We start from the raw sequence: 24882 nt of genomic DNA, 5'->3' as shown, positions 1-24882 counted from the left end.
ACCGTGAATTATATGAATTTGTTTCAAAGTCACTATGTATGTATATTAAGTTCTCAGTCATGACTGATGGCTCAAGATCAGAGCATGGGCTACAGACCAATAAGCCACTCATCTAAGAAGACTGTGTTCTGTCTTGCCGCACCCTTGTCATTTTAACCCCTGTAATTAATTAATCACACTACCTAGCTACCCTGAAACAGTATCAATATTACAAAATTTAGGCTTCAGCAATATGGAAAGTAACAGAAAGCTAAGAACAGATCCCAGATACATCTTACACACCCCTGATTTGTGTTTGGATAAATCCATCCCAAATTGCGCTGGTCCTGCAGTCAAGACCACCCTGCCAAAGAATGGATGGGAAACAATCTGAACAGCACGAGGAGGTAGCTGTTGCTCTTTCTGTTGCTGACTGGAGAGTTCAATCATTTCCTGCATGAACCGTAAGCCATCTTCAGCATCAAGTGAACTTGCTGCCTAGAGAGTAAAGAAATAATAAAGTTTCATCTTTAATGTTTGACAAACTTGGAGAAAAAAATGAAGTTAGCTTTGCTTGGGCCACCATTTACATCACATACATTAGTACTTTAATGGTTCAGAATAATGCTCTGTTTTTATATCAGTTTCCTCACAAAACAATACTGTTGGCAAACATTCAATGTTACAAAGATTGTAAGATACAGAGTGGACTGCTCTTGGCACTCATTCACCATTTCAAAAGCGGAATTTAACTTTTTAGCAATTTCACCACACTGTAGACTAAAAATCTGTAAATAATTAGAACTCCTAAATGAATAGAAATATCTCACATTGAGAACTTCGTATTTTCAGATGAGACCCTATTAACTGCATTACTTGGACATGAAAAGCCTCTATCTAATTTAATGGAAGATTAGTTAAAAGTGTTACTGACAAAATACTGACAACATATAAGCTGCTAAATACAGCTGCACATCCACCTCATGCGCTCCCTCCCCTCTCCAGTCACTCTGTCCCTCCTGAACCTCAAAATGCTAAATATCATAACTAGTACAATTTTACTAGAAGTTTTCAAAAGAGGTACTGTTGGGTCTTACTTGCACTGCATGCTGTACTAATTGTACTCTTCCATCTTTGAGATGAATCAAACTGACTCCCATCTTCTTCAGTATCTCCAAATGCTCAGGGTTACTGGCCATGAAATCTCTGGCTCTCAATGGTGGTTTTGGTCCACTTCCCAAACTCTCCTCTCTGACAAAAGATATTAGAAATCAAAGCTTTATAAAAAGAAAAAAGATTATTCTTGAAACATAACTCTCACACAGCTTCCACAGGTTATTCCTACCACCACAAGATAACAATTTTTTGGAATAAAGTTGAGCACACATTTATTTCAACAGAGAACTTCAGCCTTTTTTAGAAGCTGCCTATATTCTTGATGATTTTGTACTGTGACAAAGAACACAAAAATGTTGATAATGTGAACCTATCATATGCTGCCTCTCATTTCTAAGTAGTCTGTGTAATTGTAAGATCGATTCAGAACATTTCCCCTAACAATTGCTACTCAGTCTTTTACTCATGAAGCACAAATATCACAGATGGTCAGAAGGATAAACTTCAATTTCAGACTGACCTAAGCTCTTCAAAATATCTGAAATTATGTACAGCAATATTCTTTTCTTACTACAGAAAAGAGTTGCAGAACTGTTCAAGAAACCACAGGAATTAATTTTACAAATTCAGAAGATGTATTTCCTGTAATATGTGGGCTACAATTTCCATTTGGAGTATATAGCTCATTAAACTCCTTTTGCTATGAAACATTCACCAATTCCTGATGGAAATGAACAAAGCATTACCAATGAGGCCAGACAAAACTAATTTTTCCCACTACAACCTCAAGGTCAAGAAGCTCCAAGTAGACCTCCTATTTCTCCTCCCACGCATAACAGACACTATTCCTGACATTCCTACAGTAACAAAAAAGACAGAAGATATTCATCTTACGCTCTGGAAATACCCCTAGGACAGCTCTTATCCACCACATTTTTCAAAGGTTCACGAATACTCTGAGCAAACATTGGGTCATTTGGGAAAAGGATCTGGGTGTTCGGACAGGTCCAGTCAAAATTACTGTCATCCAGCTCTGTGTATTCTGTAGTCTAAAATGAAAGATACAGATAACTTATTAAAAACTCAGGTTACATTTTTACAATAAAATTAACAAACAGGCCTACCCTAAGTCATCAGTGTGCTCAGGACATGCAGCAGTTGAATGGAATGAATGTCCTACAACCACACAGTTTCCAGAAGTGAGAAATGCATAATTCTTCTGTGCCTCACCACACAATGATAACAAGAAATCAGTGCACCGCAACACCTTTTTAGGCATAAACACATTGTTTGCAATTTGTAATTTGCCCATCTTGCATTCAGTTTCTAGAACTGTTTTGCACAGTTAATTGTCAACCAGCACACAGTATTTCTCAAGTTTGCTCATAACATACCTAGTGTCCCTGTTCCTTCACACGCTTGACAACTTGAGGAAGTAATTACAATTTCTTTGTAATTGCCTTGATGCTGTCTGAAGCAGCTGCAGGTTTTAAGCAATTCTTATTTGAGGTTACTAATAATGTCACATCTTTCCTTTGGGCAAAAAAAATCTACAAAATATTGTAGGAGATCAATTTCATTCATAAAATACCACAATAGCCATACATCGTAAAGTTAAATGCATGTTTATAAAGAATATTATAAAAGGAAAACCAGCGGCTTCCTGAAACTTCATGAACAAAAGATTCTCCTCATCAGTAATTATACTGACTTGTAAGCTTGTGAAGGGGCAAGGCTGTACCTATATATAATTATAATATTCTATATTTTCAGAAAAGATGATAGTTAACATCTGCACAAATCACTGTTTTATTACGTGAAATCATGTGGAGCGTGTGCACAGTGGAAAAAGTGGAGCCATATTTAGTCTCCACTTTGTTTCTTTGCACTGTTTGCAAATAACACATTGAATAACTGGCAAGTTAATTTTGCCACCTATAAAAATTAAGGTAGTATTTACTTACGTAAAAAACAACGCTGTTTACAATGTATTAGCTAATAAAAACATTTATTTAAAGGCTCCCAAAAATTATAAAAAAACTAAAAGGCTATTAGCTTACTTGAATCAACACTTTCAAGTATCTTTGCTTTTGGTGTGACCAATGGTAGTCACGTCACTTCAGAAAGGTCTACAGTACATTGCGTGTTCCAGCACAGTACAGTACGACCTTTCCTGTTTACAAGAATAAATACAAACAGGATGTTGGCTTGCTACTACCAACTATCTCATAGACATTTCAGCTCACTGTGTTTACATTAAAAATATGTTTACACACTTTATTTTTCCTATCCATTTTTTCCACATCAGCTGAATTCCATTAAATAGTAACACAGCTTCACAGCCTTTTAGCCCTTTCACAGAGTTGTTGAGGCCAGCAGGGACCCCTAGGTCTATTTCTGCAGCACTACCTTCCAGCTTAGTGGCCACAGCATGTCCTGGTACCTAGGGCTGTTCCTCCCCAGGTGCAGGACACTGCAGTTCTCCTTGCTGAACTTCAGAAGGTTCTTGACAGCCCACCTTTCCAGCCTGTTATGGTCCCTCTGGATGGCAGCACAGCCCCTGGTGAGTCAGACACTCTCCCCAGTTTCACATCATCTGCAGGTTTGCTGAGGATGCACCCCAACCATCATCCAGATCATTAATGAAAACGTTCAACGGGACTGGACCCACAGTGTACTCTGCTTGCACTGACCTCCAACTAGACTGTACCACCCCCCAGGTCCAGCCACTCAGACAATTTTTGATCCTGGTCTGCTTAGCTAGCCCATACTTCAACAGCTTCTCTATGAGGATCTTATGGGGGACAGTATCAAAGGCCTTACTGAAGTCCAGGAAAACAATACCCACTGCTCTCTCCTCAGGCTGGTGATTTCAGCCTGACCCTCATCAGATTGATGATTTCATTATAAAAGCTTATAAGGTTGGTCAAGCATGACTTCCTTCCTCTTGGTGAATCCATGCTGGCTCCCAAGAATTTTTTCCTTCATGTGCCTGGAAATAGTTTCCAGGATGAGCTGTTTTATCACCTCCTCAGGGTTCAAAGTGAGGCTGATCATGATCAGCCTGGGTCCTCCTTCCTGCCCCTCTGGAAGACAAGAGTGACAATTGCTTTCCTCCAGTCTTTGTGCAGTTTTCCCAGTTGCCAGGATCAATCCAAGATTATACAGAGTGGCCTTGCAATCACAACTACCAGCTCCCTCAGTGCTCATGGGTACATCCCATCAGGGCCCATGAACTTTATGAATGTTCAGTTTGCTTAAGAATTCCCCGACCTGATCCTCTCCCACCAAGGGTACATTTCATGCATGTTGTCAACAACATACTAAACGGAAACTTTCTTAGATTTGCGTTAAGCACATTTGTAATTCAGACTTAACAAAGCTTAAGATAATTACATTCAAATAAATTATTCTATCCTTTTCTTTGGCTTTTTACTGAACATTTGATATTCTCAAGAAGACTACATAATTAGGCGAGCACTTCATGAAAGCATCACCTGTGAGAATCTTGAGCATCTCAGAAGTAATCACCTTCTCATATTGGGAATGAAAATTATATAAAACAATCTTTAAAAACCTTTGAAGAACTTTGTGCATAATTTGAAAAACGCTAATCACACCAGCGACAAAAAAGCAGCAAAAAAAACCAGTTACATCACAGGTGTTGAAAAAGTTTGGTAATATATGCTGTCCCTTTTAAATCCATTTGCAATTCCTTCACAATCCCTGTTTCCTAAACTCAAAGACAAGAGATGATATTCAAGAAAAAGAACACTTCAAAGAGTGCAGGATATCCACCATCAGGAAACAAACAAAATCAACCTCATGACACTTATTTATAAATAAACTATACCACATTATTGAACATAAATAAGAGAAGTGTTTCTATGCTTCAAGACACAGCTGTAGTAACATAAGGTATTTTGGAAGGTGAAGATAATTTATAAACACATTTATAGTCCTAAATTTACATAACAGATGCATATCACACAAACTAGAACAATTAAACATCTCAAAAGCTATAACTATCTTGTCAAATTAACCTTGCAGAAGTCTCAAGAATCTTTGAAAATCTGCAAAGGGTCTGTGTAGTAAAATAAGCAACAAAAAGACTTAAGAATGTTGTTGTAAATGTTGTAGAAAAATAAGAGAAAATAAATGTGAAGATAAAAATATCAAAGCATGTGATTTTAAGATTTATACAACCCGAGACAGAGAATGATTCTTTTTAAATATCGCTAATAGCCACAACTTTTTTCTCAAGACTGAGTGATGCAGTATCTGATTACGGAAACATTCAGATGCATGTGACTGTCACTGTTAATATGATGAAATGGTTCAGACAAAACAGACTGTCAAAACTAGCATACTATGAACTATGATTTTTCTTCCACTTCCTCTCAGAAAAGGAACTGATCTTCAGCACCAATAAACCTGAGGTTACTTACTGTATTTTTTTTAGAGATGGTTTGGTTTGTAGTGGAAAGCCAAAGTGGTAATAGATGAGCTTCTGTAGTGAATATATAATCTTCTATGTCAAAAATCATGTCTTCCTTATCAGCAAACAGCAGGTAAAGGTATTTAAACATTTCAGCCAGAAAGAAAGAGTCCATTCTATGGAAAAAAACAGATGCCCTTTAAGATACACATTGTTCTAAAATGTCAGTAAAAGAAATACTCATATTGCTCCATCTCTGAAGTCTTCATGACTATTGTTATTGATCTTTATGTTTGGAACGAAGCAATTCAGCATATTCAATACAAAGCAGCATTACACTAAAACAAATTCTATTTTATTTTAATTTTTGAAACTTCTAGATTTGAAGTATATTTTGTTTGAAAGTAATTAATCTATTGCTCTGAATCTAATGAAAGTGTGCTATAAAATTAAAGGTTATTAAACTAAAAATATTCTTATGTAAAACAATCTGTAAAAATATGGAAATAGTTTACAGACTATGACAAGTATTGATAATTTCAGAACTGGTTACCAACCTTAAGACAGACAGCTACTCAAAAGTCTTATTCAATTCAATCTCATCAACAGGGTAAATAGACTTCTTTTCCCCATACAATTTCATAGAAAAAAAATACTGCAAAAGCTTTCACCTGTCTTCATGGCTTCCTGTACGAACGTCCTTCATTGCAGCAAACCCACAAGGTACTCTTGCATACTTGTTTAAGTTTTCAATTAGTGTTTTTCCTACTTCTAGATAATAAGGGTCTCCAGTAGCCTATTAAAAAAAAAAAAAACAACAAAAAACAACCTTCAGGCATACACAGACTTCACAATTAGCTGCTTTAATTGCTCTGTTGTAATATATTGTTTTCGTACCTTCTTAGATACCAGTAAGGCCTAATTTATCAATAGGAGCTAACCAGTCACAAATAGGACCTCTGAGGTACAACACTGTCACCTTTTGCAGAAACACAGACAAGCACATGAAAGTATTTACAGACACCAAGACATTTGGTGTTACTCTGCAAGGTACAAGTAGCTTTTGTTCTTAAGTCTCTACAAGATCTAAGAGATCATCAAATCCTAAATATCTTTAAAAATACGGGCTTTTGTCATTTAATGACTTTTTTTTTTTAATGCTAGGCATATAAAATTCCTAGAACAATTTTTAATACTAATAATACTTCTGTCCTGTCTATATACAGAACTGGTTCCAGTAGATAAAATAAGCTGGATAGGCTACTTATTTTGTGTTGGTGTTGTAATTCAGTTACAATTCTAGGTGCAAGAAAAAGCAACCAAAAGAGGAATGAAACTGATCTTACCTTATACAAGAAATAAGTACTTTCAGCAAATTCAGGCCTTAAAGGATGCTGAGCCCAATGAACTCTGAAGTCTGTTGTGAAAGCCTGAGGAAGAAGAGAAAAATCATGCAAGAAAAACAAACATGGGTTTACTTCGAATTCTGTGTTAACCATATTACAACAGCTGAGGTACACCAGTGGAGGACTGATGCCCAACGCCAATCTTAGGAGGCCACAAGAACCTCCTTTTAGTTAGTTCACTTGAGACCAAAACCTAAAACAGTGCTGTAGCACATTTAGTACAAGAAAGATTTAAGCTGTGTCAGCACAGAAGACCTGACATCATCCAGCCGCTTAGAAATGAAGGGAGCCCCGCAGGGCTTTCAGGAGACAAAAGGTCCCAGATGAGAATTCGTGCTCCAGCCCCAGGAGGGAGCACACAGCCACCCATTGCTCCCACCTGCACCAGCACACTGCTACAAGCCATCCACAGTAGCTTGGTGCAGGGTTGCTACAGAGAGACCAACCAGAGCTTCAAGAAATACCATTTCTGCAAACATACATACCACCTGACACTTCCAGTACATTAAATTGTCATCTCAGACTGACAGATTGTAAGCAGCTGTTTGACATAAGAAATACCAGACACCAGAAGTCAGTTATCTAAAAATTTCCTACTCTGTGTATTCACTCTCAACATGTACTGGCAAAAGTCGCTTCTGTGATGACTTACACACACTACTAGTCTCTACTAGGGTTTAAACCAAGTCTTTGCTAAAGGGGATACAATATTGGCTTAAATACCACTAGCAGATCTTTCAAAATCTCCTTTATGAATACAAAGCACTAAAAAACAACACAAAAGCTTAAAGAAGAAAATCATATCATTTCAAAAGTACTCAAAAAATCATTCCAGTGACTGGAGAGCATTTTCTGGTCTGTTTCCACAGTAACGTTAACTAAAATATCCTCTAAAAGAAACAAACTAGCACCAGATGAAAGTCAAAATTACCAAAAGAGTCAGAAGCTCTCTCAAACCTTCTGGGTCATCACAGAATGACATACTTCAACAGGTAAGCAAGATTTTCTGTGCAGAATTAACTCGCTCAAACACTGCATCTGCAGTATCTACATACAAGTTCTTGTTCCTGCGTTCAGGAACATTATACAAGATTTCAGAACATTCTCTGAACAATCAGCCTTCATTTTCCTTCCTTGGGTTAACGAAGATGACTGATTTTTAGCATTAATGCTATTATGTTACTAAGCAGCTACAACCACATGTGTTTATATAAGCTTTGCATATTGAAATAAGTCAAAATCAATTTTGAAAGGCTGAAATATAAAGTCTAAGCAACTTAATTATTATTACTGTGCTAACTACAGCCTAACTGAAGGAAAAATATTTCATATCCCTATTGTCATACATGTAGGACTGTAAACTGCGTAAGAATGCTGTAGAAGTGTGCCTTTGGTTTTAATGACACGTAACCTACTATTTTTTCAAATGTATGTCTGATACTGCTCAATGTAAGGTAAGAATCAATTTACATGATAAAAAAAACCAAACAACTACCTTACCTCAGGAAGAAAGTTATGCTTTTTTATAACCTGATACAGCATTTCATGAGTTTCAATAGCAGGTCGAATATCACCCTTCAACACCTAAAATTCAGTAATAAAATTAACACAAACTTACCACACGTGCAAATAATATTCAAAGTTAGGCACACTTGCTGTGTAAAGCCACACATGAATTTCTACATTCCCAGCAGATACACATTGTATTACCCTATTTCAGAGTACATCACAGATATTTCATAAGAGCTTTTTAAGCAAAATCAGTGGGGTCATTAAGACTGCCTGTGTAGAGAAACAATTACTACCATTTACAGACAGGCGTGGTGGAAACTTCATTTATTTAACCTTAAAGATGTAACTTGCACACAAGCTAGAAAACTTGTCTTTAGATTATTAAAAAGGCAGCTTAATTCAAGTGTTTTCATGACTAGGAGTGAAGGAAGTGAATCATATGAACATACTTTTCTGGATGCAAGTCAACCTGCATCATAGCATATAAATAAAAGGAGCGAATGCAGAAATTCCAAATTAATTTTTTTGAAAACCAGGTTACTAAGCTTGACTTGTCAATTACATATCCAGTCTATTTAACTGCTTATTACTTATAAAAATTAATCTGCAGATGGGTTTTAAGCCTTACCTGCAATCCTGGAAAGAAAGCTAGCAAAGAATCCATCCAGGTCCTAGCATTTAGCATTGGTTTATGAATATGAACATCAAGAAGGAGAGGTGGTTGACTAATGTATCTCATTATGGCATCATAGTGCTGACAAATAAAATAAATTTGTTATTTTTCTGTTATCAATTATGTTTTACGTGACAGATTTAGATCACAAGCCTATGGCATTCTATTTCAATGGAAGAACCAGTACTTCCCACCCAATTGTTACTGCATTTTGCAATACAGAGTAGTTTCTAGCTTGGCAAACCAAAAGGGTACCAGCTATTGCAATGCTCCACAGTACTGTACATGCTATACAAGTCACATTTTCCAAGTAACACACATACAAAGGTATACTCAAAAGCCATGAGTATACTCAACAAGCAACTATCACAGTTAAAGATTCAGTCTGAACATCTGTACCGTAAGTGCACGCTAAGCAAAGCTGAAATTGCTTTCTCTGAATAAAAGAGAATTCTAAGGCAAGTACAACTCAGGAGGAGAAGAGGAAAAGTAGGCTTAAAAAAAAAAAAACAAACCTAAAGCAACTGGACTTAATTACTGAAAACAATTTAAGAACCTCTAGCTCATTTGACAGCTTTCTGATTTCTAATCCTATTCTTTTCAAGATAGCTGTCTTGTTTTCAGACGCAGAGAAGGTAAATCATGAGCATGAGCCAAAACAATAGGAAGCACAGTTAACAGATATAATTGAAGATAAATATAATAATGGTGGCTTTAAAAGGTGAGCATATATAAAATAAGCATTACACCAAGTTTTGCAATAGGCCTTTAGCTACTGATTTTATCCAATTTAAGTACTGTGTACGATATAAAAGTCATGCTATATAAATCATTTTATAAAAATTTTTATTGGACATTCCTATTTTCAAAAGAAATAATAATCTTTTATGAAAGAATAACAATGCTGACAAAATTACTTAGTAATCTTACAAAATAATGTAATCTAATCTTCAGTTTGTATGTATACATAAATGTATACTAGGCCTTGGAATCTGCAAATGCAATGCAATATCCAGAACATGATTTTCAGCTCTCCATTGCTTCAGGACAGTTCTTAATGAGAAGCTCTTTTGTTGTTTTTCAGAAATCTTTGCAGCACTACACTCTCAAGGTGATCTTGAATTACAGTTCTCTACTAGAAACACGGTAAAAGGTCCAGGAGAAGATTCCAGCCTGCACTGGATGGGGTTAAAATAGCTGCTGATGTGATAGTTCACCCAAGTTTAGCAAAAATTTGTATCAAAAAGAACTTGCATTGCAGACATCCAAAATCTCAGATTCTGCTAAAGATCTCTGCCTAAACTTCACAGGCTAACAACTGACTGACAATACAATTAGTCCTACATTAGTCTTACAGGAGGAAGAAATCCGAGCAAGGTGTTAACTTACTGTGTTAAATCTTTCCAGGAAACTGTCATCTCCCAGCAAGACATAGGCTTTTAATAAATATTCATAATATGAATCTATTCCTGCTCCAACTCCACTATCTAGAAACAACAGAAAATGAAAAGGTGTTTTTTAGTTTAAGTAACTACATAGGTGTTTTCACATGACTTCATTTTGATTTCAAAGGCTCTTTCAGTAAAAGGAAAAACGGGCTCTAACTAGAATTAAAGCACAGATGGATGCAGATACACAATACTGTTCAGCTATACTAAAAGTTTTGCAATATCAATGCACATAATATGAACAAACATGCATCTAAGCCAGCTGCACTTTTCTCATATGAAAATATTCCTACTGACAGCCATATACAAACACAGTCTTATTTATATTTTCACTTTGTATTTATAGTAGAATCTCTCAGAATTTATCCCAAGGCATTCCACTCTTGGTATTAAAGTGATTCAGAGAATGCTTTCTTTACATTGAAAAATAATAGTTTCTCAACAAAAATACTCTTTTAGAGGAACGCCAGGCTTTGTTTGTTTCTCCAGCTCTCAAGTACGTAATACAACTTGCCTATCCTATTAACATTTTAAAATAGTCTACAGAAAGGCAGAGGGGGAAAGAAACATTAAGATTTTTTCCTTGCCCCAAACCACCTGTAATCACTGATTCTGGAGTCAGAATATCACACACCTTTGCGAACCCAGTCTCCAGTGTGAATATTAATAGTAACGCCCACTAAATTACTACTGCGCTGCCTCTTTTCCCAAATGAAGTCAAGCGCTTTCCGTGCATACTCCTGTAAAAACAAGAAAACTCATTAAAGGAAACTGTAACTCATTAAAGGAAACTATAAAGACTGTTTATTCTTTTGTCTATTAAAATTAAGATGCTATGAAGTAGTTTCATGTCTAACAAAACTGTAAAACTCTGTATTAGATTACACACACTTAAGTAGAAGAATGTTTAGTCCACACTTCACATAAATAATTATTCTACTGCTGATTAGAAAGAGCAGTGCTTGTGTAAGCAACTATTTGCCAGTATGTTCTTAGGAAAGTCATAAACATCCTTCTACATGTTTACTACTGTGAAATGGTGCCTACAGACAGGACAGTGTAACCTCATTCAAAAATATTTCAAGAAACATAATGGCCTTCTAAGCAAAATTATGTCTTTTCAGACATCTCAAGGTGGAGCAGCTACCCCGGTTAATTAGTACACAAATTGTATGCATTCTTTACATACATGCAAAGTAACTTGACCAAAACACTAAACAGAGGCTCAACTTTGCTTTCATGAAATCAAATGCCATATTGAAAGATCAAAAAAAAATTATAATCTGAAAGAGCTTGCTTTATTTAGTATCTTTATATACACACACACACACACATATATATATACACATATATGTGCATATATACTCAAACATTTTCATTCATCTTTCTGTTGTCCTTATACCCCCGGATAGGTGTTGTACAACTTCAGTGGGGCTACACTAATTGAGGGACTTCTGAAAATATACTCTTTAATGTACAGCAGAACAACACGATACTGATAGTTTTATGATTTTCTTTCTTTATAAAAGGGAGTTATAATTGTTTTACTATTTTAATCTTTCCTGCTTTGTGACAAAGAAGATGGAAAAATATGTCATGAAGATCAGGTTTGCCCTAAAAAATTCAAAGTAGAATTCTTACCATATTAAAAACTTTGATATTATCTAATAGCGACTGCTATATATTGTCACTTCTTTGTATTCTTCAACTCACTGAATATCTAAAGAGACTACAAACTAAACTGAGCAAGAGATGCTAAGTAGTAGATAGTAAGTCTCAAAAAATGGCAAAAAATTAAGATCAGTGAGTACACTATCTATACAGGCACTAGGAGACAGTTTTAAGAGTGACAGTGGGGTATTTATTACTACCAGAGATACATGGCAAAATAATTACAAGCATGTTTATTTTCCTTCCTTAAGTTGCATATTGAGGTACAAATAGCTCTTAGACCTCAAGGAAAAGGACCACTTTTCCTTTTTCTAGTCCTGAACCCTCTACCCAAAAACTATGCAAATGATATACTTTAGCTAGTCTTCAATACATTTGTTTACTTCTGCATTACTGAAATTGCTTTGAAACAAAATTGGTTCCTGTATATTCAAAAAAAAAAAAAAAAAAAAGAGGGAATGCTTTTGGAAGAAGCGCACAAACAAATCTGAACATATGCAAACTTCTAATGCAAAATAGTTATTATATACATCCATTCAAAATTATTTTTTCAAAATTGCAGAAAACAAATGAATACCTATTATGAAAACAATGGTAAAAAACAAACCTCAAATATAGATGTTCCTGTGAATCGGCTTAATGCAGCAAATTCAAGGATCAAGGTACCTGCACAAGCTGTACAGGTGTCGGTTTCTGTTCCCGTTCTTGCTTCTGGATGTCTTACACCAAATTTTAAGTTAACCTAGAGAAAAGTAGAGATTATTACCTTTATTTTTACTAGCTGTAAGAATTTATACTCCTGTGTAGAGAAAATTCATACTGCCATCTGTACAGCAACTAGATCATCTATGCTTTTTCCAAGACAGAAAGATCCTCCCCTCCTCAATCAATTCAGTTTTGCTCTGCTTCACCATATACTGTCACCTCAAACATGCATATAAAATTTCCAGAATTACCTACAGCAAAACTAGGACTGGCCCCAAAGCCTGTTGCTTGGTTCACTAGACATTTGAATAAAAAGAATACCACCCCAAAAATAAAATTCTAGCACCTTACTAACCTTCAAACAAGAAACTCAACAACATTGGAAGTGCTCGGGGAAATTAAGCTTTGTAGACATCTCAATATTCCTGGCTCCAGGGAATATACCAGGCAGACGGACCCGCTTTTGTACCAGGCACAACATAGCTTTCTGCACTCTAGAGAGGGCCATCTCACCAGAATTTTGAGAAACACTGAACATTTTGAATTGGACATTTTCAGTAGAGCCTGAGTCTTTAACTCACAGGAAAGTTTCCAATCAAAGCTACATCCCACAGTGTAGCAGGAGTACATAGTGTCAAAGCTACATACTGAATGGATGATATACATAGAATATTTTTCTGTCATTCAGAGAATATGTACCACACTGAATATGACAACAGATTTTATATTAAATTAATATTTTTAGATTACAGCTTTCCAGTTACATTTGCCCTCTTTAAAAAAAATCAGATGTAGACCATGAAGATTAATTAGTTCTGTGCTAAGTTGCATGTGCTTGCAAGTTGATCTTTTACTGAGCGATATGTACCAAAACAAAAATTACTCTCAAATACTTGATAGTGCCTGTAGGAGCAAGAGATCAGCAGACAGTGATTAGACAAGATTTATGCTGTTATTATTTACCCATGACAACATGTATAAGAGTTGGCAGAGACGGAAATGCAGGGATTCAGAGTATCAAAAGCTGTATTTTAAAAATAGTAAGTAGCATGTATTGAAAACAAGAAATTTACAAGTTTCTGTTTTTCAGTACACTTAAATATACAAGTGAAGTCAGAAACTGAGATTAAAATGAAACAACAAAAATTTTCCTTATGGAAATACTTCTCAGTTGCAGAAACCACAGAACTTACTCTTGGATAAGGGAGACCACTAGTGGTGTTAAAAGCAGGTAAAAGCTTGTAGCCTAGTTCCTTCGCCATGTGCAGAAGTTCACCATTGTACCACTGCATATGTTCACCTTTTTCTTTCAGCATAATTGCCACTGAATGCCCACCTAGGAGACCTCTAAACACAAGACAAGATATCCACAGTTCAACAGGTATATCCATCTACCAGCAATGCAAGAATTTCTATCGTGTAAAGGACCATATGCAAATAACTGTGCTATGTTCACATGGCTATAGTTTTCAGAAATGCTTAGCAGATGCAACTCCAACCACAATCAAGATGAGGTGTTGGTAATTTGGAAGCAATTCTTATTGCTTAGGACTCAGCCCCAAGTTACAGACAAATCATGGATTCATAAAGAAAAACAGCTTTCTTGACCAACAAAATTCATTAAGAGAAACAAATAGCACTTCTAAAACTGCATATAAATAGCTTAAAATTAACCTGCTCTGATGCTGCTACGAGCAGGAAGTTGGACTTGAGACCTCCAGAGATACCTTCCAACCTGAAATAATTTACAACTCTTAAGTTTTGAAATATTCTCTCTCTTAAATCAAGTATTGAGCAGTGCAACCTTTAAGACTATTTCCATTAAAAAACACTGCTACCTCAGCACACACAGGCTTTTTTTTTTTAATTACAGATGCTGCATCTGCAGAAGTCAGATGGGGTCAACTTGATTCAGCACCACTGCATCAATTCCTGCCTAGCATTTTAAAACCTTTTTTAGGGCAAATTATGTTGAATTAGGCTAACTGCCAAAGGAACAAATGTTTTTAAATGAGGTGAAATAGCACATGAAGGTACACCTTCAGGATATTGAGCTAAAACGGAGTTTTAAAGAATTTTGAAGACATGAAAGTTACTCACCCAAGGACTCGTATGTTGGTTTCAAAGACAGATACAACTATGTCGTTATCTAAGTTAACATCCTTTATTACTTTTTTTACAGCCTCTTCAAACTCTTTGGTTTTATTTAACACCTGGAATACAAATGTAACCAAACATTTAGGTTCCACCACAGCTAATACAGTCACACTCAGGTGTGGAAGAACATTATTTATTTATTATTTATTTATTTAAAAATAAATAATTCAGTAGATACTAAGAGGTGTTCACTTATATGTCAGCATGTTGCCATGGATTATAATTGAAAAAAAAAAATCTTGCATACATTTTTGTTAAATTATAGCATAAGACAAAGCCACAGTGAAATACAGAAGAAGTGTTCCAGTATTATTCTTGCAATGAATTACGAACACCATCACCACAGCATTTGCAAGTTCTTAGAAGCAATAGCCATTTCCAACAGATGGCTAAAGATTAAAGGTGATGAATGATATATATTTTTTTAAGCAAAAAAGGAATCTAAAAATGTAAGTCTGAACAGCTAAAGATCATTTTTTGTTTTATAAAAGTTTACCAATACATTAAACCTACCACAAGAGTGTCCAAGGTATCAATTAAGGTCAGTGAAAACCTATGAAATAAAATTTAAAACAGATTTATTATAGACCTGTATGTTTCAAAATTAAATCATATAATCATATTTTATAGTAACTAAGACCATGGAAGAAACTGAATTGTCACCAGCTACTGAAAAACTGTGCATGTTTAACATCAAAATTAATATCCTGCTGATACTTAGTTTCTTTCCTTTTAGTGACCAGAATGGTTGAAACAAAACTATGATTATAAAGATTCTTTTATTTACTGCAAAACTTTTAAAGGTATTGTAAGCAAATTAAGTTTTTATTTCTCGTCTCCAATCAAATGTACTGAGAAGAGACCCAACGTAACATTCAACTCTCAACTCCCCACGCCGCTTTTTTTTAAATGAAGAATGTTGACTTATTAAACGCAATAATAGAGTTTATTTACTTAGGAAAATCAAAAAGCCAGACCAAGCTAAATTTCTCCTATCAGAAATTGTTCCAAATATGTATTTCAGGAAAAGCTGCAATTTATTGCAATCAAATTCAGTGTTACAACTAACTGGAGAAAGAATAAAGGAAGTGCTGTTATTTTGTTATGAAACTTCCACATGTGATGTAATGGAACAGGAAAAGGTACAAAATGGAGCAGCAAGGGCTCTTCTGTGGGATAAATACCTACACATGTCATTAGAAGACAACACCTGGTGCCCAGCTACAGTTGGATGCATACAGTTTGAACAGTAGTATTGCAGTAAGGGTTGTCCCAATATCCTTCTCTACGACCATTTTAGTGCATACTAAGATGGATGAGCACTTGGCATAACCCAATAAAAGCGCTCTTACGTTAAGTAACTTGTAACATGCGTGGAAAAGAATATGCACAGTAAGAAGCACTAAAGGTGAAAACTTCGGAAACAATCACAACTGCCTATTGAAGAACACGTGTAATGAACTTAAGCACAGTGCCTCAAATTTTGGGTACTGTAGGCAACACGACTGTCCATGAGGATAATTAGCATTGCAGCTAAGTGGTCATATACTGTCACTTTTTAAATTTAATTCATAAAGATATAATGGCATTGCATGGGTGTCATTCTACAAGAGAAGGAGACTAACTAGTGGGCTATGCATAGCTGAGTAACAAATATGGAACTTTTTCCACAAAAAAAAGGGTAAAATTGTGTATTACACAGCTGTAGAGAAGCCTGCTGTATAGGTACACTCCCCAGCCCTACAGCAAAGTACAACTGACCTAGCTGTCTCATCCTGTGATTTATTTTTTTAAACTACATTCTGATTGCAAAGAATGGTGTAGAACACGACTGATGAGCCAGCTGGCAAGAAAAAGTGTTATATATCAAATCTGAAATACAAACACTGCTCATTATTAGGACCATGAAAAGCACGCATACAGAAAAATAAATACCCAAACTATTCAATGCACCTATGAGGCGGAAAGGTATTTTCACTCAAACAATAGTATGTTACTATGTAAGTAAAGGTCATTAAAAAAATGGATGACCAGATTAAAAATAAAATTTCTTGACATTTCTTTCTCATCAGTCATCTCTCTCAATACCTCCAAGGTCAATCTGTCCAATTTTAAACAGACGGTGAGATTATATAGGAATCTCTAGATTAATGAAGTTTTCTACATTACCAGAAATAACCAAAACGACATGCTCAATATCATATAATGTATTAGATGAGGTACTTAAAACAAGCACTTCACCTTTGATTAACGCTATTCTGCTCAGAGGCACTAAGCAGTGACATCAATAAAATCAGTGTCTGCTTTTTTTTTTTTTTTAATTATTTGCTCTAGGAACATAAAGCATGCACACACAGACATTTGTAGAAAAAATTACATTCAGAGTAATTCAATTTGGCTTTGCTCAATTTAACTTGGAGAAACTGTACCTTAAATCCACGTGTTGTTTGACAAAGGATTAGTAATTTATATTTCAAGTTATCTTAAGAGAAAAATTGTGAAGAATTTCTAGGTCTGAAGTAATGGTTTACACTCAGGCCAAGGCCTCAGGCTACCATGCATGTGATAATCATTTGACTAATTATGTTTTCAGAGAGCTTTCTACTTAAAAAAAAGCATTTTATATATCGCTTATAAGGCCAGCATAGTGGATAACACTCTACTGCTCTGTGCAGCTGATAATTAAACCTTATAAACCCTATTTAAGGCTCAAATTTACTAACACCATAGATGGGAGCTCACTTTGGAAGGCTCTGCTACAGAAAATACTTGCAGAATGAATTTAAAAAGTTATCTTTGTATCTTGTTCACCTGTCAATGCTCTCTTCCTGATTAAGGTAATGTTTCACATCAGTTAACATCATGGGAGGAAATAAAAAAATGCAATTATTTTTGCCTAACTGGGAAGAAAGTTAAACAATCACAGTTTTCTAATAGTTTTTTTTTTCTCTCCTTCAAAGCAGAACTTTTGAGACAAATTACTGATTTATGTGCACCCACAGAATTGTTTTCAATATTAAGCTTCTGTATGTGTTGACTGAAGAGACAAGTTTTACAAGCTGCAAATTGTACGTAGCTGTTCACATATGACAGTGTTTCAAATACTGACTTTCCCAAGGCATCATCCACGTCCCCTCGACTTGGTTCCTGACCCCGTACTCGTCCACGACAAGTTAAAGGCATGAGTTCATCAGCTGGATATGCATGCTCCTGAAGGGAAACAAAACAAACAAATGAAGTTATAACTGTCACAGCCATTCCAGGAAATTCTCAGAGCTTGTTAAAAGGAAGCCCAATGCTGCTGTGCTTCAGTAAAACCTGCATGACTAGCCAAAACCGATTAAACTGAACAGTATGATAGGACCTCTCTACCATCTCCCACAGAAGTCTGGAACAAATAATGGCACATCAAAAAAAATAAAACAAAAAAACAAACAACCCCAAAAGTCATAACCCCACCAATTACCTTGAAAAGTAGTTCTACTTTCTAAAGCAAGGTTCATATGACGCTTCCTATAATGTTCCTTAGGTGGAAGTCACCTCAAAGATGAGCTGAAGAACGAGTACTAATGCAGATGTTATTGAGTGACTGGTATTTCATGGAAAAATCAGGGGAATTAGATCTTAAAGTCACTTTGGAAACTTTGCCAAGTGAACACAAGCGATTCAGGGTCACAATCAGTACCTGATACGAGAACTCACTTGGAAAGTAAAACAGGAATTTGGTGAATCACTACACAAATCAGAACAAGAGATGACATTCACAAAAAGCTTAACGAAACTAACCCATTTACAAATTCAATGAAGTTTAAGAGTGAAGCATTACTAGATTTTTGGGAGAAGCAATGGTTACCCTTATACTTCTAGAAAAGCACAAGCAAGCTGTATCGTAACTCAATTTCTTGTCACTAAGGCAGAAATAACAGCAGCGGCACTGTTGCCAAAGTCAAGCCCACTGAACAAAACCCATTTCTACTTTCAGTCAAGTCAGTGTAAGTTTTGTAGGTTTTAACTACCACCAAAATGGGGTATCAGCTGAAATACACACAAATGCGTAACTCATCATTGTGCAACAGATGTTTACTGAAAAATCACAGAAGTGGACAATGACACTCAGAAAGATGAAACTTAAATATCCCTAAATCCAAAAATATGCATGGAAATGCTTCTCCATTAGAAGCCCAACACCAGCGAATTGGGACAGAGCTTCTACCTCTTGATTGCATCAGGAAGCCGGCTGGGGTACCGTGCTCTGCTGCTTTACTTTCAGCACAGCTAACTGACATGTGGCAGGTTAAAAAAAGTTCAATTACTGCAGCTGAAACTGCAAGTAAACACATTATAAATCTTTCCAAGTATACAGTACAAAAAATAATCTATATTCAAACACAACATAGGCAAATAAGGAACATTCTTCTATAAACAAACAGCTCTTACAGCAACTTCTTTTGAAACTGATGGCTTGTTTCCCCATCTACCACCTGGGTATTTCGGTTTTTGCATGACTTTGTTCTCAAGTTCAACTGCAAAAGCCAGAATCTGGATCATTTTAATATAGCTCAGATGTTTCTGAATATCTGTGCAAAGTATTCAGAAAAACAGGTTAAAGAAGTACATGACAAGAGCCATGTCAAAACTAAGATCTCTGGCTTAAATTATGGAGAAAAAAGGTGGCACTGAAAGAAGAAAACAGACTGTTTATCTTACAGTATCATAACGGACAAGAAGAGTTTTGAAAAAATAAAAGCTTGTGTAGTCTACCTAGAGCAGGAAAGGCTACTACAACAAGTGGTTTCCCAACTTTTAACTTCTCCCTTTCAGGTAACCTCAAAGGGAGCAGAAAGACACATTTAATATAAAATACAGCACATATTACGTACCGTAAACATACCTCAGAAAAATATTATACAAATGTAGCTTGAGAGATACTCTGGAATTTCTACACATTCTGATAGAAGCACTGATCAGATTTCCCAGTATCTGGGCTGTAAATTCAGTGCAGCATGGTACTTGAACAAAGCAAAAAGACACACTGCTGCTAGTGCTGCAAAGCAAGAAATGCCTCCACACCTGAAGTGACTGACATTTTCACATTTTCTTTCTGACAGGCAAGAATAAAACATCCCAATTATTATAAATATTGTCGAGGGACTGAAAATAACAACAGCTTTTTATTCAAAGCTCCTGTTAATATCTGGGAAAAAAAAAAACAAAACATCTGGGCAAAGGGGTTTCCCCTTTGTACATAAGGACAGATTTTCAGTCTTTCAGCTATTCAATTCTAAAATAAGTATTAACAGAAACAGAAAATCAGAACTTTTAACCTGGCTGTTTCAAAAGCAGCTGCAAAAAACACTTTATTTTCTTGCTGTCAGAATCAAGCCTGATACCCTAATCTTTTCTTCAGCATTGAACAAACAAGCCACATCTCTGTTTGTTCAGTGTTCCAGCATACGTGGCAAATAAATATCCTTCTGGTTCAGAGTTTCCAGGATAGCCAAAGTCATTCTCCTGAATCCAGAATTTTCTTGTGTCAGATGTAGCAAGACACCTACCTGTTTCTAGTCGATCACAATGAACAGGAGGAGCACAGATCCTTTCTACAGCCAACTTTTTATACAATGTTGCCAAATCCTTAAGAGTTTTTACTTCTGAATGTCATGAGAAAACCAAGCCAAGTGATTTTAACAGAACCAGGGCTCAAGTAACTAGTTACAAATCAACACCAAAATGCCAGATGTTTAACTGCTAAGGTGTCAAAAGCAGGAGCTCAGGAGTTCAGAAGGAAACTGTACCCATTTTGAAAATACTCTTGTCGTTTATTAATTCTGTACCACTCATGCAGTATATAAATGTGTAACTCACAAGCTTCCCCCCCCCCTTTGTTTTAAATGACAAAATCATGATACAGAAGTTGGGACACATGGCAAGATACTGTCAAAAAACTGTTGAGTTTGTCCTGCAGGAACTGGTGCAACTTAAAAGAGAGGTTTCTGTAACAGCCATAAAGAATATACAAAAAAAGATTGTTTCGTACAACTATGCAAGAATACATATTTGATATTACTCACATTTACAGCTTCTACTCAGAAATATATTATTTAGAGTATATCTGAAAGTAACTATCACTTGAGGAGTCAGTCCACTGAATAATTCCTTATGCTGTAGCACATCAAGCCTAAGCTAACCTACTTCAAAGTTGATTAGATTGCAAAATGGCTTCACGTACCCAGAACGTGACGACACATAAACAGAAAAGTTACAAACCATATTAGAAGAAACCTTGGTAAGTGTGGCTTGCTGCCATATGACAATCACATACCCAGAAGAGGGTACAATGCACAAACAAGACACCTTGTAAAAGGCAAAACCTACCAAATTGTATCTAGCATGTCTTCCTACAACAAAAATACTTAATTTTAGCCACAAAATAGGATCGTTTTGTATTCTCCAGAATCAGGTAACAGATTCTCTCAACCTTCCTGTTTTCACTGTTGTTAAGAGTCTGGAACTACAGACCCAAGAGTTTAATGAAGATGAAAACTGCTCATAACCTGATGGGAGAGAAGCCAGTCTGAGGAAGCATCAGGCAGAGATTAACAGTTACAGCTAGCAATTCCTAGCCAGCATTCTGAAATCCATTGTAACTCTCCTGACACTGCTCCTCCTGAAAGATTTGTTCAATTCCGTTTAAAGAGTATATGGATGCTCTTATTTATTTTAGTGTTATTTTCCGCAATACCTTCCTGCTATTTCTCTAGAACATCAAGTACTGTACCCTGCTTTCTCTTCCAGGTCAGCAATAACAATTCCAAAAACAATTCAACAAACAGGTATTTTCCTTACCATATAATTGCTGTACGCATGATCAAACATTTCCAGCACTTGGTTTCTAAAAAACAAAACAAAAAGTAAAGAGAACAGCATTGGTGGTCTGCATCACAATGTCCTTTACCATGCTATCTTAGAACAGCAAGATGTGCTACCATAATCTCAGTCTCAGTAAGTAACAGCTCCTCTACTAGTGTACTCTATTCAAGTAAATGAAATAAAGCAAAACAGTTTTCCCTAATCTGGCTGCTATTTGGCTTTTCCTTTGCCTAACACAAAATTAAGTATTTGGCATGTGGGGACTCTCAGCCTCCTGTGCTTCCTCTTCAATAGCTGTAGATGTCACTAACACGTTACAGGCAGAGACGGGACACGCTCCTTGCTCAGCAAAAGCCAGCATAGAGTTATGTTCATCCTGTAATCACCCACACTAAAACCAACTGACAGAGCATTAAATTCTGATCTGTGATTCAGATAAGTGATGAGATACATATCTTCCTTGCATTAGGAGTCTTGGCAAGCACACAGTAAAGAAAATCCTCAAAGATACATTTCCTGCATGTTTTTGAGAAGCAGTCAAGGTGAGGAGCACTGCCATATAGAACAGGGCTGCCTTCCCCAGAGTGCACCACTTCCATTTGTACCTAATTGTTTTACTGAGTACCTACCCATGCTAATTTCTAAGCTAACAGCTACATAACTCAGTCTCCGCTGATAAAACCAGACCCAAGAAACTTGGGTCTGGTTCAATGTCTTGGGTCTAGTTCAATGACTTGAAACGAAGCAGAGGTTTGCACTCCTCCAGTGAGCCAAGCCATCAAAAAAAAGGACAAGATGCCTTTTCCTGGTATGTCGGAGGCTTCACCCGGCCTGCAGTGCTGGTACCTGCTGCGGCATTCAAGCACCAGCTCCACCAAGCACAGCAGGCTGACCTGCGATTTAGCACACACAAGACTTCTCACAGCTTTTAGCTCTCTACATGCAACTTGCTTTTACAAGACGCTTTCTGAAAGGACTTCTGTGACTGACATAACCTTGTCCTGGAGCAGAGGCACGGCTTACCTGCAGTAAATGACCCAGCTGAGAGCCCCCAGACACGAACAGTGGCAAGACTGCTTGCACACACCAGGGGCATCAGGTGCATAAAGTTGAATTTATGAACACAAAAAATTTAAACCGAAGGGGGAAGTTTAAACTCATTAAGTAGTGACACGAGGAAAGCACACAACATATGTACCCTGAGAACCCAAGATGCAGAGGCCAACTAACTGTAAGCATTACCAAAGTTAAATATCTGCTTAGGTCAAGTGATATTAAAATAACTGAAAGTCTCCACAGTGCTTTCCCTACACATATTGCATCATTATTCTCTGCAAATGACCAGTTGATGTGAACACAATGACAGTGAAGCTGCTTTGGCAATAAATGAAGATCATGCTAAGCTTGATTAAAGGTCTGTCTAAAAAACCAAACTACTTCATGCAGTGCAATACATTGCCACCTACATTGTAGTCTTTATCATGCAACTAAAAGCCATATTAAAAACCAATCAGCTTTCTACACATACACAAAAAGAACCTATGGTTCTAATGTAGAATGTCAAGGCTCACAGGAAGAGATAACCCATCTAAAATTGCTGTACCTTACTGAATGATTCATACAAACATAAACAAGCTCCCAGTTGTGATTTTCCTTGGCTTCGTTATCTGTGCTTTGATTGAGACATATTCTGGGCCTCTTGCACAGAATTTTATTAAGATTGTTTTGCAGCACAGCCTGAGGCCAGCTGGGCGCTGGCACAGTCTGCCCAGAGTCCTGGTCACAGCCCCGAGCCCGCAGGAGCTGAGGACGCGCTCGGGCACCGCTCTCAGACACGGGGTCTGCTTGTGAGGGGCCCTGTGCGCAGCCAGGAGTTGGGCTCGGCGACCCCCTCGCGGGTCCTCTCCAACCTGGGCTCCACTGCGGACCAGGGACGGCTGCAACCTGCCTTCAGCCGACGAAGCGGGCAGAACCACGCCAAACTCCCCTCTTCATCGCTCCCACCCCCCGCGGTGCCCAGGTGCGGCCGCGAGGCGCCCGCCCGGCCGGCACACGGGGGGGGGACGCTCCCCTCCGCCCGCCGCCAGCCGCAGGGCCCCGGGCGGCAGCGGCAAGCCCCGAGGCGGAGGGCCGGAGCCGGCCAGGGCCCGCCGGCAGCGCCCGCGGCCCCGTCCCCTCCCCGCCCCGCGCTCACCCCAGCCGCCGCTTCTCCTCCTTGCTCATGGCCCCGGCTCCCGGCGCGGCCGCCAGCACAGAGGAGGCGGAGAGGAGGCCGAGCGCCAGCAGCCTCCACGGCCGCCTCCAGCGAGGCCCCCGCTCGCCGCCGCCGCCGCCCTGGCAGCCCGCAGCTCCGCTCATGGCCGCGGCCGCCCGCCCGCTGCCGCTAGGCCCAGGCCCGGCCCCGGCCCATCCCGCCCCTGGCGGCGCGGCGGCCGCGGCTCCCGGCGGCGGGGCCCGGCCCGGCCCGGCCCTCCCGCGGCGTAGCCAAGGGAACGGCCTCGCGCCGCCGCTTCCGGGTTCGGCCCCGCCCCAGCGGGCCAATGGGAGCGGGCCGCGGCGGCGTGAGGGCGCCGGGGCCACGTGACCGCGGCAGGCGCGAGAGGCGACGTGGACAAAAGGGTGGGGAGAGGCGGGGCCGGACTACGACTCCCGGCGTGCTTCGCGCGTGTACTGCTGCCGCTCCGCAGCGGGCGGCTGCCGCGCGGTTGCCGGGAGATGTAGTTCAGCGCCGCCCCGCGCCGTGACCCGGCCCAGAACCGCCCCGCTGGCGGCGGAGTGGGCGTTGTTCCCCTCAGCAGCGCCGTGCGAAGCGGCCTGCCCGCCGCCATGCCCCGTGCCCCTGCAGGGCTCCCGACAGACACAGGGCAGGAGCTCCTGCCAGACACGGGCCCGGGTTACCGGCCGCTG

At 38.3% G+C, this 24882-nt stretch overlaps 1 protein-coding gene across 1 annotated transcript; it reads right to left on the bottom strand.

Moving 5' to 3' along the window:
* Positions 1 to 171: 171 nt before the first annotated feature.
* LOC140002993 (ER degradation-enhancing alpha-mannosidase-like protein 3) lies at positions 172 to 24484 on the bottom strand. Its single transcript, XM_072041426.1, has 17 exons — positions 24170 to 24484; positions 21952 to 21997; positions 18215 to 18315; positions 15619 to 15658; positions 15049 to 15161; positions 14142 to 14295; positions 12851 to 12985; positions 11207 to 11312; positions 10514 to 10611; positions 9080 to 9205; positions 8440 to 8523; positions 6880 to 6963; positions 6205 to 6329; positions 5544 to 5709; positions 1990 to 2144; positions 1077 to 1230; positions 172 to 477 (listed from the first exon to the last, which is right to left on the bottom strand). The coding sequence occupies exons 1-17, from the start codon at positions 24331 to 24333 to the stop codon at positions 187 to 189; spliced, it is 2142 nt and encodes a 713-aa protein (XP_071897527.1). The 5' UTR covers positions 24334 to 24484; the 3' UTR covers positions 172 to 186.
* Positions 24485 to 24882: the final 398 nt, after the last annotated feature.

This window comes from Anas platyrhynchos, chromosome 8 (genome assembly GCF_047663525.1).
Source record: "Anas platyrhynchos isolate ZD024472 breed Pekin duck chromosome 8, IASCAAS_PekinDuck_T2T, whole genome shotgun sequence".
In the NCBI taxonomy this organism is placed as follows: domain Eukaryota; kingdom Metazoa; phylum Chordata; class Aves; order Anseriformes; family Anatidae; genus Anas; species Anas platyrhynchos.
Note: the sequence above shows the minus strand (reverse complement) of the source record. Positions and strands in the feature narration are given on the sequence as shown.

Excerpts from the sequence above, each read along its gene's own strand:
- LOC140002993 (XM_072041426.1), bottom strand. The coding sequence starts at position 24,333 with ATGAGCGGAGCTGCGGGCTGCCAGGGCGGCGGCGGCGGCGAGCGGGGG. Across the intron at positions 15,162-15,618 it reads ATACCTTGGACACTCTTGTG|GTGTTAAATAAAACCAAAGA; the intron begins GTAGGTTTAATG and ends TTTGTATTCCAG. Across the intron at positions 2,145-5,543 it reads CCATCTCTAAAAAAAATACA|ACTACAGAATACACAGAGCT; the intron begins GTAAGTAACCTC and ends CTTTCATTTTAG.